Source organism: Lutjanus erythropterus, chromosome 24 (assembly GCF_056507025.1).
Source record: "Lutjanus erythropterus isolate fLutEry1 chromosome 24, fLutEry1.hap2, whole genome shotgun sequence".
NCBI lineage: Eukaryota > Metazoa > Chordata > Actinopteri > Lutjaniformes > Lutjanidae > Lutjanus > Lutjanus erythropterus.
In genome coordinates, this window is record NC_139340.1 from 14965788 (window position 1) to 14981145 (window position 15358).

Sequence of the window (15358 nt, forward strand, 5' to 3'; positions counted from 1 at the left end):
TCATGCTAGCTAATGGGTTATCAAATATGTTGAAATATGGCCCTTAATTATCTTTGTCTTCTCAATTGTTAATCAATCAGGAAGTGGTGAAATGTGTTTATACGACTTGCAACATAGACGACAGCGGTACAACATCTGAGCTCCCCACCATGAGGAAAATGGCCGCTGTGCGAATATGGCGAATGCAACTTAGAGCAAGTTAGACCAAAGCAAGCTACAGTGAACCATTCTCCTCTCACAAACCGGTCTTTTTTTTTTTTTTCTTTTTCTTCCATCATGATCGGTACGATCTCATCAAATCACACAAAACAAGAGCTACTCACACACCTCCACCGAGACCTGTGAAGTCGGCCCGTGTACTTAACTCCTCCTGCAGCTGTGCCATGTTATTTGTTTTTCAAGAAACTAACCTCATACTAAAAATACCTGCAGCATCTCATCACGTCGAGGTGTTTCATTTAGTGCCATAAAATATGCAAAGTGAGGAACTCGTAAAACAATAAATGAAGTATTATTTTTTCCCCCCTTAATGTTCTTGCAATCTTTAGATATTGCTTTTTGATTTTGCAGAATAAGGCCTGAGTTTTTTTTAATGTTTTGAAGTGTTTGCTTTAAGCTGACAGATTTGCATTTCCGAGGATCATGCACGATCTCGCCATCAAACGGTAGACTATTAAGACCAGGCCGGTTTTATCCACCTCAATCAGACCTTTCCCCTGTATGAAAAGCAAGATACGGAGCACCATTTCTGAACAGAGGAGTTTGCTGTGCTCTCTGACATGGCATTGTGTAAATATAATCAAGACAATAACGTGATTAAGATGAAGACAATCGAGCCATATTCATGAAACCAATGGTCATTATTCACAAGGCCTCTCGGAGCAGAAATACTAATCCTGACTGGAGGTTAACACGTAGAATCGATGAGATTTCGACAGGAGTTTGGCGTCAGCTCTCCTGCTTCCGGAGGCCGTGTGAATACAAATGTTTGCATTTTCTAAGCTGGGCGATACACATTTTTGTTTCATGATGGATTTAACATTTCTTGCGACTTGGCTTTGATGATGACGATGATGATGAGGATGATGATGAATAACAATGACAATATATAGCACAGAATTATTCCAGGCACTTTCACGACTCTTGAGACGACGTCTCTCCTGTTTCTGATTTATTTTCTATTATGTATCTGCAATGTTCATTAAAAGAGATACTGTTATTATTAATAAAACCACATTTACGGTAATGTGATTCCTCTGTGCTATGTGTGTGCTTTGTGCGTGCGTGCGTGCGTGTGTGTGTGTGTGTGTGTGTGTGTGTGTGTATGTGCGGAGAGCGAGAGGATTTGTTTGCAGAAAAAGAAAAAAAACACCACCCGGCTCACTTTGTTTATGGAGCGGCGGCATAGATTGCTGACGATGCCCGGATCTCTTTTCCTGGCGGGGAGCCGATGCGGGACCCAACCGCCATAACTCTGCCGCCTCCCGTAAAACCTTGAAACAACAATCAATACGTCTCCTTATTCCACTCAGAGCCTGAATCAGCCCGGCCTCATTTTAGAATAAGACTAAATCAGGAGAGTCGATGCACTGAGAAACACTTTAAAATCCTCATGTCCTGATTGTTGTTTGACCTTAGTGCACTTACTGCTGCCTCACACAACAGCTGGCACAGATAGACTCCCAGAGCCGCTTGTTGTTTAGTTTAAAACATGCAGCTCTCATTTCATCACGGATATTATGTGTATATTTTTAGTTTGTGTTGCACCAACAGCAATTCATATTTAAACCTGACTAAATCATGGTTTAACTTTAAATTATGTTGCAACTGAGCTTTTAAACTACCTTGAAATAAAAAAAAACTCCAATTTGGACTGTGAAGGAGGAGAAATTAAAGCTCCTCTGCCAAGCCATCATGAGTAAGCTAACTGACTTTTTAGCACTAAAATGTGTAATGCAATGTTCTTTTGTTTGTTTGCTGTTTACTATTTAGTTACCAAGCAAACAAGCCATGTTTTGTTAACTTTTTAGGTAGCTAGCAAACAATGCAATGTTTTGTTAAGGAAGAGCAGCCGAAAGTTGACGGTGTTTGTCCTTTTTCATACTTACAAGGTCCCAACAGCACTCAGATTTAGTTTTTATCAAGTTTTATTAATTTAGCTAAGCACTTCCATCCAGCATTTTCCATCTCTCTGCACCAGAGCTCTGCATGAGTTCAAATGAGATTTACCCATTTTAAACCCAGTTTTGCTAAACTCTGATGAGCACTAATCATTTGTTTGCACATCCCAGTCTAAGAGCTAAAACTTTGACTCAAACAGTCGTGTATCTGTAATATATTCAGACACTTTAAACTGTCAACGTGTTTCTAGAATACAACTGAAGATGTAGAGACTTGGTCCATTGAAATCTACAGGCACGTTTGCTCAGTTAAACTGTCACATCTAATGTCTCGAAGAAAACAGGAGCCTTTTTCTTCTAGTGTGCTTGGAGGCAGATAAACAATCTTTTCTTTTTCTTTTTTTTTTTATCCCCCCTCTGCCTCAGAGCCCGTAGTGAAGCCATTTACTTATTTTGCTGTGATCAAAGCAACAGCATTGGAGAGAAAAGAAAAACCAAAGGCACATGGGGAAGAATCTTAAAGTGTTGCCAGACAGTGTTAATTAGCCTCAATATGTTCTTGTCGAATGATGAGAAGTCGGTCACGTTCTGCGGTGTCGACTGCCAACCGACTTACTATGTGTGTTTAGTTCACCATATGACCATATGTTCTTGAAACGTGTGAAAATGTAAGTATTGTGGTTCTTAATAGCTTCAAAGTTAATGAAAGTTTGGTTTCCAAACAAATCGAGTCCAGCCTGTGAACGTCACTGGTGAGTTCTCTAGCTCAGGGTTGTTTGCAGCTATTGCCAGTAAAATCTGCATAGCTGCATAATTTTAAAACTCTCATATTAATCCTGTTAGATGAGTGAAGGACTTATTTTAATTAACCCGAAAAGTTAGTGGAAAGCTGGGTTTTTTTCCCCCCCTAAAATAAACACTACTGTTCACTATCTGGAGAGTTGAGGCCGTGATTCTGCTTGACCGTATCACATTTCTTTCTGCAGTCACAAAAAGCTTCAGGCGGGGAAAGAAATGTGCGGCCGAACAAAACGGGACCGGATGCAGCTGATTCCTGACACTTAAAATGACCCATGAAATGTCATGATTACGGCGCTCACGCGTCCATGCGCCAAGTCAGCCCGCTCACACCGGACTGACGTCAATGAACATGCACTGCTGTTCCTGATGTTTTTAGGACTTTTTCATTAACATTTTTGGGAAATAAGCTCACTTGTATTATTGCTAAGACCTAGATGAGTAGATCAGTACTTCTCCTATGTCAGTACAGTTAATATAAAACTGGTTAGCTTAGCATGAAGGCTGGAGATGAGGGGAAACAGCCAGTCTGACCCTGTTTATAATCTGTTTAATCCATACAAAAACTGTTAGTATGCACCAGTAATTCTTACTTCACCTAACAGCAGAATCATTTATAATCATCAAGTATAATCAGAGCGCTGTGTTTCATTATTACCTCACCCACACTGCTGCTGAAAACCTGTGTCTCAGTGTCAGGAGCTGAGTCACTCTCGGGATTGACACTTGAATTTAATCTTTTTTTTCCTCTCACAGACCAGCTGAGTGAACCTTTCCAGAATGCATGAACGGTGTAAAGAAAACCAAATCTCTCCCCACAGGTGAAACAGCAGCCGCACAAGACGAGCCGAGCGGCTGCGTCCCGCCGCGTCGCGTCCTCCTGCAGCCCGACGTTCCCTATAGCTATCTTGTTTTTTTTTTCTGCCGTCATGGCTATAACATGATGCTACATCCTAATCATCTGTGCCCATGTGAACATAGAAAGCCGCCAGATGTTTTCATCTGAGTCGACATGCTGCCATATGGTATGCGTGTGTGTGTGTGTGTGTGTGTGTGTGTGTGAAAACGGGGAGCTCCTAAGCTTCTACACTCCCACCCCCCCCCCCCCCCCCCAAATGAAATCATTTTCACTTCATTACAGTGTCACAGCATAATAAGCTCCCTGAACAAAAGCGTGTGACGTGGCGGGGGGTAAGTGGAGACCCTCGCTGCTACGTGCAGATGTTTTGTTTCCTTCCTCTGCCTGCACATACTCGCACACACACTTACTGGTGAGGAGTATTACTCACTCTGGCAGGTATACCATGCCCCTCCATGTCCCACAGGGCCTTGTTACTCGCAGCTCTGTGCTCTGTGCCCTGTGTGACATGTCTTCCACTCGAAGAACCAGGCCAATTGTCTGTGCATGGATAGGTGGCGGTGGAGGCTGTGTGAGCGTGCGTGTGTGCGTGTGTGTGTGTGTGTGTGAGAGAGAGTGAGGGAGCTGAAAGCATTTGGAGAGAGTGGATGCAGGCAGCTGTTAACCCAGTTTTGGAGTAATTCTGAACTCACCATGGTTCAACACGGCATAATTGCCTGTGCATGCAGCGTGTGTGTGCGTGAAAGATGCAAGTCATGGATCACTGATCGCTTACCAAGCCCTTCAATTTACTCTTACTTCCTGCAAAGAGCAGCTCCATCTTTAATTATTTATTATTTCACAATCGTATTGACGTCTGTGCGGTGGGGTTGGATATTGATTTGACTGTGGGTGCAGCCCGCTTATCAAAGCAGACTTTTGCCGCCGTTTTCACGCCTTAATTGAACAAATCAGAGGCAGCAAGTGAAATCACATTAACTTATTATAATCTGAATGAAACTGCATTGAATTTGAGCAGTGACCAGTTTCTGTCCTCCAATTAAAGAAAAAAAAAAGATGTACATGGAGAGAAGCATCCGGCTCCGGAAAATCCAAAGCGAAACGCTGTCATCTGCTGGACGCACTTCATCCTGCACCTCAGCTCCCTCGCAAGGCATGCCGGGAGGAGAGGACCCAATTTGAGCCATTATGGTGAAAGTGGGGTGATGTGTAGATCATTCAGTCATGATAAAAATCACACACGTCCTCTCTAAATGGCCCCGGTTGGAATCTTTTCGCCATCCTAAACCTATAATTGTGATGAATGAAAGTGTGTGCGTTTTCCTTTAAAGGAGCCATTAGATAAACTGCTGCTGCTGCTTACAAAGCACTTTTTATGGCTCCCAAACGAACAATGATACACACCAAGCACAGGGTGAATGTATAATGAGAGATGTGCGATGTGTTGTGTTTATTTGTCCCACATACTGTGTATCAAATGATTATACGAGCCGAGATAGATGGCACTTTATATCCACAACTGAAGTCAAACACTCATCTTTAATTTGAGATTGTGGAGCTGCAAATGATTCGTCTCTGTTAGGATGAGTCAGGTTTTAGTATTTCAGTCTTCTACTGGTCAGGTTTGGCTACTTTGCAAAACTTAAAACGGTCATACTCACTTCTGCTGACATATAAATGACACTAATTGACAGCTCGGGCTTTAAATACTGTCAGGGATCCCTGTCCAGAGGTTGCCAGATTGGGCTGTTTCCAGTTGCATTGTGCAGCTTAAAATGGGCTCGGGCATGTGGACAGAATTTGTCCTGATTTTTAAATACAGAACATTAAAAATGACATTATATTATAAATAAACTGTATTGCTTAGTCATGTGAACACATGCAGTCACTCAGCCCAACCGAGATATGAAATAATTGAAAGAAATTAATAGAAACCACTTGCAAAATTATGTTTTGCTCATGCATGTGTATGTAGGGGGTGCACTTTATTTTTAATGCAGATATTATACATGCATTTCACACTGGAACCTCCTATCTGCCTTGTAGCCCTCTTGTGATCACTTAAATTGTTGTTTTGCTATTCTGGAAAATTGCAAAAAAAAATAAATAATAATAATAATAATAATAATTATACATTGGTATTGCTCATTATGCATTATATCTGGGCTGTTTTTCATTAATTTGAGCAATTATTAGGATGCAAAACAGCTAAATTAACTGATAATGCATATTTATAATTTCCTGTATGTGTAGGCATGACGTACAGTACAATGATACGTCCAAAGGTGCATTTGCTGTAAGGATTGGGTAGTGTCCGGCCAGGTGTGCCTGCTGGGTAATTAACACAAACTGGTGACATGTGCCCGCGACACCTGGGACCGACCTCCTTCCGTGTTTTTCTGGATATTTTGGATAAAAACCTCTAACCAGGTAAGCACCAAAACTCGAATATGAAGCGTTAACTAAACGTTATTGTTTTCTTGTGTAATGTTTGCTCAGGTTTGTTTGTTTGGCTTTAACTTTGAAACAAAAGAGTTACGACGCTGCGGAAGTTTTGAGTTCAGCGTTTCTCCGGTGTAAATAAAAACAGCACGCTAATATTCGACATGTTGTTGATTTGACGCATTAAAAGTGTTTATAAATAGCGATAACTTGCAAATAGAGGTAATTGACAATGACAGGATTAATACAGATTTCTGTTCACTGTGGTAGGAGACGTTTAGTTGACACAAGCCTCCTTAATTAGACTGCGGAGATGTCAGGTGTGTCGGCAGCCGCGCCATTAATAAGGTTACCGTGGAGACGGCAGGAAATGACACAGTGTGCGTCAGGAAGTAGTTTAATCTAACTTTTAAAGCTAAACTTGTTCGCACTAGTTCATTTTATTTAATGTTTCTGTTTATTTAACTGCAGCGCAGTGCAGCCTGAACTTTCCTGAAGTCGATAATGACCTTACAGAACAATATATAATGTATAAACAGTTGAATTTAAATTAGATACAAACATTTGGAAAAAAAAAAAAAAAAAAAAGATTAAAAAAGAATGTAAATGTCTTTGGGCTACCTAAGAATAAACTACTGTAAGAACTAACCATTATAGCAAATTATTAATTATTTTCAAGTATAATTAGATATGTAGCCTCTGAAAAGTTTATTATTATTATAGGAAAGAAATTGTCTTTTGCATAATACAAATTGCAGCTTTTATCCCGAGTAAAATCCACATAATTAGGCTACTTAACAGTTTATTTACCATCCATTTGATTCTGGTATGATTTAATTTTCAGTAATTTCAGCTAAATATTATTTGTCTTGTACAGTATATGGTAGGCGTGAGCAATAAATCAGTATAACAATATTGTGGATAATGTTTTATATTTTAGATTGTTGTTTTAAATGCTGCATTACAGTAAAGTGATCTAATTTTCTGAACTTACCAGCTGTTTTATTATTTGTATTCACCCACTTAGTCAGTATTTCCGCATAACTTATGATTATTTATTAAAAATCAAACCAGTGATGTTAATACATCCGTACAATATTGTTGCAACATCAGTAATGAGATATTTAGTCAAATATACTGTGATGTTTGTCACCCAGCTCTTTTATAAGCTCTGCTGCTGTAAGATCATCACATGTTTGCACTGTTTTAGAATTTATGGCATCTTATTTTAGAGAAAATGTTATTAGAGAGATGCACACTGTACATCACAGAATGGCCTTAAGATATATGTATTTATTTATCATTTAATCAGCATAAACAGGCCAGCTTGAAATTTCTCACAATCACAATTTCCTAAAGCCCAACCTGAAGTCTTAAAATGTCTTATTTTATTTGACTAACAGTACAGAAGTCAGACATATTTGGTATACTATCTTGTCATATCACCCATCTTGCAGCTTTTGACAAGCTGTAACTAGAGGTGTTTTTTCTTTTTGCATATTGAATAATTTAAGCAAGTAGTTTCAGATTAATTATAAGTTATAATGCTATGTAGGTAGGTTATAGGGTTCGTTTGTGCCAGTGTAGTAAGTCCACATTTTAGTGTGAAGCCTGAGTTTGTGTACACAGGATCAGTCTGTATTCCTGAGATTTCCTGTTGAAGCCCCACCGGCTGCGTTGTTTGTGATGTGAGATCCTGCGCCGAAAAGGAGAGCGCAGTAATCTGAGACAAGCTTAGCTGGTGTTAGACTCCGTAGCTGAGAGGAAAAAAGCCATTAATGCAAATGCTTGGAAGATTGTGGTGCTAATACTCAAGGCTAAGCTTAAATGTCTATTGCTGCCTTGAAAGGCTGCATCTGGAGGAAAGAAAAGCCCTGAGAGAACAAGCTCAGAAGCTGCGCTCAGCATTTGCTCATTGTCATAAGTAGCAGAAAATGTGAAGTTGGTAACTTTTAGACTTTGATACCTGACTTTTAACAATGCAGAGCTGCTAGCCTTGAGGGAAGATCGAAACACTTCCACTGAAGAAGCACCAGAAAAAAGTCAAGTGGTCACTGTGATTACAGTTGTGCAGTGTTTCTGTATCCATTCATCACTTAAATATCTGTGTTTTTCTCACACTACAGTGGCCCGTGGGAGTCAGACTTCATCCCTGAAGCCACAAGAGCCTGATTTTGAGCTACCAAAAGCTGGACTAACAGGTCAGGACTGTGTTATTTGTGCCAACTTGTGTTGTAACATCCTTAAATCTGTGAATGTGGCATAGTACAGTACAGTAAACAGCAACAGCTTTAATATAAAACAGTCTTCTCTTGTGTTTTGAAGAAGTGTTTAGCCTTGACGGCAGTTTGTAGACTCCTCTTTGGGCTCTGGGAAATTCTGTTTGGGTGGCTTTTAAAGGGATAGTCTGGATTATTTGAAGCTACAGTAGATGGCGTTCAGCACGTTCCCAGTTTGGAGAAGCGGCACGAGCACTGGTGTAGGAAATTAAGCAATTTACTGCTGTGGACCAGCTTAGCAATACGATGTATTTAAGCCATGTCAAATGCAATAAGAAGTGTGCTCTATATGTAGAATATTTTGACTGCTTTACCTCACTGTCAGGCAGCCTTTTCCAAACGGAAGCTGCAGCTTTAAAAGCCAGATTTGGCTCTCTGCTGGCCTACTGCTGCCTCGATTAGTTAGTTATTTTAAAACACATAATAACACAAATAAACTAACTAATTGAGGCAGTGGTGGACCAGCAACTCCTGTTTTCTGCAAGATAAAATTGCTGTTTCTGCCACTGAAGTCTGGTTGAGCATGAGATTTTGATATTAGGCAGTTAGGGGGAAAAAACAGCAGTTCATTGCTCAGCTTCTGTGCTTTTACTGCTCACTGCTTCTCCAAACCAGGGGTGTGTCGACCAGCATCCACTATATGATAAATGTCAATAAATACCTCATTCACCCTCACTTAAAATAGTCCATACTATTCCTTTGATTGCCAGTTAAATTGATACTGAAAACAGTTGGTAACTGTTTTAAAATGTGGAAAAAACAAGTCAAATTAGTAAAGAAATAGAGGCAGAAGTGTGGTAGTAGTCTGGTTATAATCACATCCAATATTAGAACTTTAAATAACACATCTTCAGCTTAAGACAAAGATGGGAAATAAGTGTGCATCCTGGGAGGTGATTCAGCACGAAATGTTAATTCACGTTATGAACACACAGCGTCCCGCGGCATCAGGGGGGATTATCTGCAGCATCATATCGTGCGCTTTAATTCAGCCTTGTATTTCCCAGGTAACGGCAGCCTCCGACACCTGGGAGCGCAGGGGGAGGAAGAGGAGGGAGCAGCTCGGCGCCGGCTCCAGACGATATTAATGAAACGAGGCGTCGGGCGACTGCTCGCTGCGCGGAGATGTATTTACTGAAGCTGTCTGCACAGAGAGACGGAGCCCAAAGCACCGGTGTGTTACAGTGCCTGTCTTGCAGCTGTTTTAATCGACACCCTTAACTATTTTTTTTTCATTTGTAGGTGTCAGATTAGCGATGAAGAGTGTGCATGTCTGTATGTGTGTGTGTGTGTGTGTGTGTGTGTGTGTGTGTGTGTGTGTGTGTGTGTGTGTGTGTGTGTGTGTGTGCTAGAGAGTCATTTAAGAGCTGTGAAAAATAACTACTATATGCTGAAACTTATCTGTGTTAAAGGGGCAGTACGTACAAAAGTTTAATTGCATTGTTCATTAATACCACTGATTCATTTACTGATAAATTGCATCTGATCCAACAATCACATGGACGAGAATAAAGATTTCTGGCTTTTTAAAAACTCACTTACTTATAAAACAAAAGGATAAAGACACTTTCTATCATCGACTGTATATATTTTATCGATTTTATGTGGCTCTGTTAAGTTTTTAATGGTCTTCATCTTCTTATCTTTTTCAGAAAGTGATGGATGATCGTCTCCACCAGTCAAACTCAGCATCAGTGGTAGGAACTGCTTTATACTTCTACTTTGCTTTCTACTAGGGCTGCAACTAACTAATTATTGTCAAAAACTGTCTAAAAATGCTCATCACAATATCCCAGACCCCAAAATGACGCCTTCAAATTGCTTATTTTGCCCAAGACTCTTCATTTACAAAGAAAATCAGCAAATCCTCACATTTAACAAGCTGGAATGAACAATTGTTAAACAGAAAACAAAAGAGTGAAAAGATTATTAGATAATAATTTCAAGGCAGCTGTCAAGTTTTAAGTCAAATCTTTAGAAAGAGAAAATTTGGCATTATTTGGGTGTTAAAATTAAATGTTTGCAATTAAAAATATTAAATTATTTAACCATTATTCACTGTGACTTTTACTCAACAAAGGTTGAAATACATTTTTCTAAGAAGAAAACTAAATTCAGCAAAGATTTTAGGTCAGCAAAACCAAATTTTCTTTCAGCTGATCGATCAAACAATTGTTGCAGGTCCACTTAACAAAGCAGTGTGTGTTTCTCTTGGTCTCATTTCCAAACAAACACAAGGCGAGCCTTATTTGCTATTTACGCTTATTGACCGGCTGCGTTTGGTGGTTGTTTTATTGTCACGGGAGCTTTAACGCCGTTTGTTTTGTGGACGCAGATGCTCTGAAGCTGCAGTCGATGTATTCAAGCTGCGGTTGGTTGTAGGAAAGGAAAGGCATGTGAATTAGAGGAGCCTGACTGAGATGTCTCAGCATTTGGGCAGATGTTTGCATTAATCTTTTGTCATGTTAGTGATGCTCTTATGCTCAGCAACGTGGTTCACAGACCGTCATCTTGTCTCAGAGGACTCTCTCAGATTTTCATAGAGTCAGTCTGGGATTTAAAGCTCTAGGCAACTCTGAAAACTGTCCTTTAAAGGGTTGTATGAGGTATTTATCAATAGCCAGTGTATTACTGACAGTAGATGGTGGTCGACACGCCCCCAGTTTGGAGAAGCAGCATGGAAGCTACTCAATATATTGCTCTTGACAGGGTCAGCAACAAAAAGTGTTTTAGCCACCTGAAAAACATTTAATATCAGCCTAAGTGTGTGTTAAATAAAGAGTATTTTCTCTGCTGCAAGCATAAGGACTGGAATATGCAATCATGGTCATTCACTCTTTTATTAAGGTGATTGAACGTTCTTACAAAAAACATAAAGGTCGTGATGTAGCAGCAGTTTTCATCCGGCAATAAAAGCTGACAAATTCTCTAAATTTAAAAGAAAAATATAGACAGATGTATAAATACATGATTACATTAAATTAAAACTATCATTCAGTCCCAGATGTCTCCCTTTTTTTTTTTTTTTTTTTTTTTTTTTTGATTCTACCGCTCATAAAACATGGCGAGCACGTGTTCCTCTATGCTGCTGGAGCCGGTCACAGGTGTGAAGAAGAGTCTGGCCACGGCGTGCGGGTCCATGGAGCGCAGCGTGTTCAGGACGGCACGCAGCCTGCCGAACCTGCCGGCTTTGCCCCGGTGGACCGTCCTCACGTGCTCGTAAAGCGCGCGCTCAGCCTCTCTCTGGAGCGCCCGGATGTAGTCCCGGCACTCCAACTCCGTCACCTCTACGGGACACAGACGCACATTAACTGTTTGCACATGGAATAAAGTTATTTAATTGATGCCTGTTGCTGCTTTAATGTTCCAGTGAGGAGATGGTAGAATATTATTCATTCCCTATTAGGAAAAAAACTATGTATGATGAAGTCACTATAAATATAGCCTACCATGTAATTAACCTAGTATGAATATTATAGCTTTATTATAACACAGAGGACTGAAATAGTACCATACAGAAACAGTAAAACGTTATAAGAATATTAAAATAGGTCAGTGCCACTTAACAATAAGACTACACTCACAAATTAATTAGATTGTAAACAGTTTAGACATTTAATAAGCAGTTAGACACATTAGATAAAAAGGGGTAACCGTGACCTGTTGCTTGTCAAATAGTGAGCCTGCATTTATCTGCACGGTTAACAGGGATGAGTGTCATTAGGATTTTATCAATACTGACACTTATAATTACTCTTATTGATACTGCTCGCCACAATTTAGTGTAAAAAAAGTGTTATTTTGGTGTTAAAGTTAAAGCTGCTTATGTCACTTTACATTAACAGCAGACATTTTGACCTTTCAGAGCAGGAAAAACACAGGTGAACTTTAATAAGAGGCAGTGACAGTGACCATGAGGACACCTGAGAGTTTCCTGCTGTGACATGTCAAAATGTGTCCTGTGCAACTAGTCCACAGTAGGTCCAGAAACATATTGACAGTCTGGTGCTGAGGAACCAGCCCTGGTTATCGCAAGTCTCAGCTCTAGCATTTAGCCATGATTTGGATATCTGAATAGTCAAAAAGTTTAATTTGGCATATCTAATTAATATATTGAATTACCACTTTTAACAGTCACTCATTTGTCAGTGTTGTTTAGCTTGACACTTGCAGCATGCACCTTTTTACAATTTCTTTTGTCACTCAGAAATATAACAAGATCACTGAGCAGTAAACAGTAACTGGATTTTGACAGATTAATTATTAGGTGTTTTCAGCCTAATTAATAACTTGATTTTAAGCATTTATAAGTGATTTGCACGTGTAGTCTTATTGTAAAGTGTCTTACCCGGGGTGAAGAGTATGGCTCCCTTCAGAAACGCGTACTCTTTGACGCTGATCCTCAGTCCTCTGCACCTGACCAGAAACATTTTGATCCCCTCTGCGTCACTGACGGGCACCCCTGGGTGCGGCGCCTCGGTCAGCTGCTGCCGTCGCTCTTTGCTGTGCGTTAAAATCATGTGCAACAGACTGGGCTGCTGCGTCTCCACCGTGTCGAAGTCCACGGAGTCCTGCACCATGCCCAAAACCAGCAGCTGCGCCCAGCTGTTGCGCACCAGCCGCAGCTGGTCCTCCGCCGGCAAACCCCGAAAACACGGGACGTTTTTCACGAATCTGAAAGTTTTCACCAGCACGTCCGAGGCCGCTTTGAAAACTAAGTGCGGAGCCCGGATGGCCACCAGCTTCCTCCTGGAGGCGCAGGAGCAGAGCTGGTGCGCGGCGGCGGTGTCCAGGTGTCCCTGCGGACAGCGGCTGTCTCTGTTCAGGAGGCTGTAGAGGATGCTGCTCCGCGCTGCGTCCTCACAGCACGACATCACGCTGCTCACCGCTGCTCCGCTCATCATCAGCGACTTTTGGCGAATATCATCTTTTTTATAGACCACAGTTAGAGCATCCAAAACATACATCCGGTCAGTATTTTCACAATAAAAGCTCAACAACAAAGCAGCAGTACTGACAGTATTGAACTGATTGTTAAAACTCAAGATTTCATGTTGAACTTTTTGTTGAATTAATTAATTAAACAACTTAAAACCCACTTCTCAAAATAACTACCAAAATAAATCAATAAAGTCACTTATACTTGTATAAAAATATGCAGTAAAATGGGAAGAAAAATTATTTAAAAAAAATGATTTAAAGCTAACAAATAAACAATCTACATAATGTTTAGTTAAAAAAAAAAAGTTTGAATAAAGATGCAGATTTGACAACATATATGCAGATACCAGTATAGCTGTGACAGACCAGTATCAGGCTGATAATATATATCAGTCAGACTCTATTATTTATTTTTTCTGTATTAGTTGAAATAATTACATTCTGTTATGTTGGACTGTTGCAGAATTTTATTATTTTTCCTCTATTATTATTTATGTGCAACATTTAAATCAGTATTTCATATTTCCTTGCCTCTGGGTGCTGTTGTTTTACGGGCTGCAGTGAGTATAATGAGTCTGCAGACAGTAGAATAGAAAGTCTGATGGTCTGAAGTTGGGTGTGTTGCTGTGTTTTCCTGTGGTGTTGAAGTCAGTTATTCAAAGATGGTGTAAATATACAATAGTGCAATAAGTGTTACCCACATCCCAGAATGACTGGAGGCTTAAAACTACAACAGTTAATAAACAGTTCTTACTGTAGTCACATGACATGTTTTGACATAGTTGAGTACTTTTATATGTGGCGCATATGAAGCCTTAATTTTGAAAGCAAAATCAGTCAGCATCCAGTCTTACTCTGGCTGACTGTGGCTGGCTTGATGAAACCCCCAGATAGGCTTATTGAAGGCGGATAAGTCAAATCAGGGCCGGTGGTCGGAGACACCGAGGGGCTTGATGTGGCTTGCGGCCCTTACTTCGTTGTGTATACGCCTGAAACATCAATCATCTGTGTGTTTTGCATAGAAACACTGTGTGTTTGTTTGTAATGACTGTAACAGACAGACAGATCACAACAGACCTTATTCATGAAGAGTTTCATGAATAAGTGAAGAGAAGGAAAAACCCCTCTGCTCAGTCTCACAGGCCTAATTTGAGATGTTCTGAATCAGCGTGGCATCAGAGGTAGAGAGCGGGGCGCGAGTTAAGTCCTGTTTGTCGATGCAAACTGCAAAGCAAAGTCCAGCAGATGGGTTTCAGAGGGCAGGATTCCAGTTCATGTGAGATTCATCTCATTATTTCAGCAGTTTGTGCACGTTGACTTTCTGTCGCCACATAAAGATTAGCAGCTCCTACAGCTGGAATAACTGTTGCCATGTTGCTGAACACTTACAAGTTACCAGCGTCTGTCTGAGTGCCCTTGAGTAGGAAACAGTCGCTCTTAATCAGTAAGTGTGGATTATAAAGTGGTGATCTAAATGCTTCACATGAATGATTCTGATTTCACATCGAGGAAACGTAGTTATCTGCTGTTGGAGTGTAGAAAGTGTAGCAGCAGATAATAGCTGCTGATGAGGACAAGAAGGCTGCTCAGATTATAGTGCTGCAGCTAGTAGTAGTTATTTATTTTTTGTCATTCTTTGTGAACACTGGGAGGCGTATGGGTGCAGGAACACAGCACTGTGCACGCTCTGTTGTTTGCTGCATTATTAGATGAACAGTCATACCAGCTAAGGAAGTCATCTGTAAAGAGTAAACACAGTTTTTACCCAGTCTAGCAGTCACTCAGCGGTATATAATCCGCAACTTGAATCACTTAATTTAACCACATGCGTGACAACATTTCTTTGAAATCTCAGCACGAAAGACAGGAAATCTTTGTGACATCTGAGTGACCCGGTGCACTAAATTACTCACAGGTTT

General features: G+C 40.4%; 1 protein-coding gene and 1 long non-coding RNA gene across 2 annotated transcripts in view; one reads left to right on the forward strand and one right to left on the reverse strand.

Annotated features, from left to right (window-relative positions):
• The first annotated feature begins 6108 nt into the window (after nt 1–6108).
• LOC146304826 (uncharacterized) overlaps nt 6109–15358 on the forward strand; it is a 58224-nt gene continuing 48974 nt past the window's right edge. The window contains exons 1-4 of the long non-coding RNA XR_014769274.1: nt 6109–6207; nt 8346–8420; nt 9506–9672; nt 10151–10195. This is a non-coding gene — a long non-coding RNA (uncharacterized LOC146304826). The remainder of the gene's footprint in view (nt 6208–8345; nt 8421–9505; nt 9673–10150; nt 10196–15358) is intronic.
• LOC146304827 (nuclear receptor subfamily 0 group B member 1-like) lies at nt 11523–13372 on the reverse strand. The gene is made up of 2 exons (XM_084713580.1): nt 12847–13372; nt 11523–11785 (listed from the first exon to the last, which is right to left on the reverse strand). Exons 1-2 carry the CDS (start codon nt 13370–13372, stop codon nt 11544–11546), a joined length of 768 nt encoding a protein of 255 aa, XP_084569706.1. The 3' UTR covers nt 11523–11543.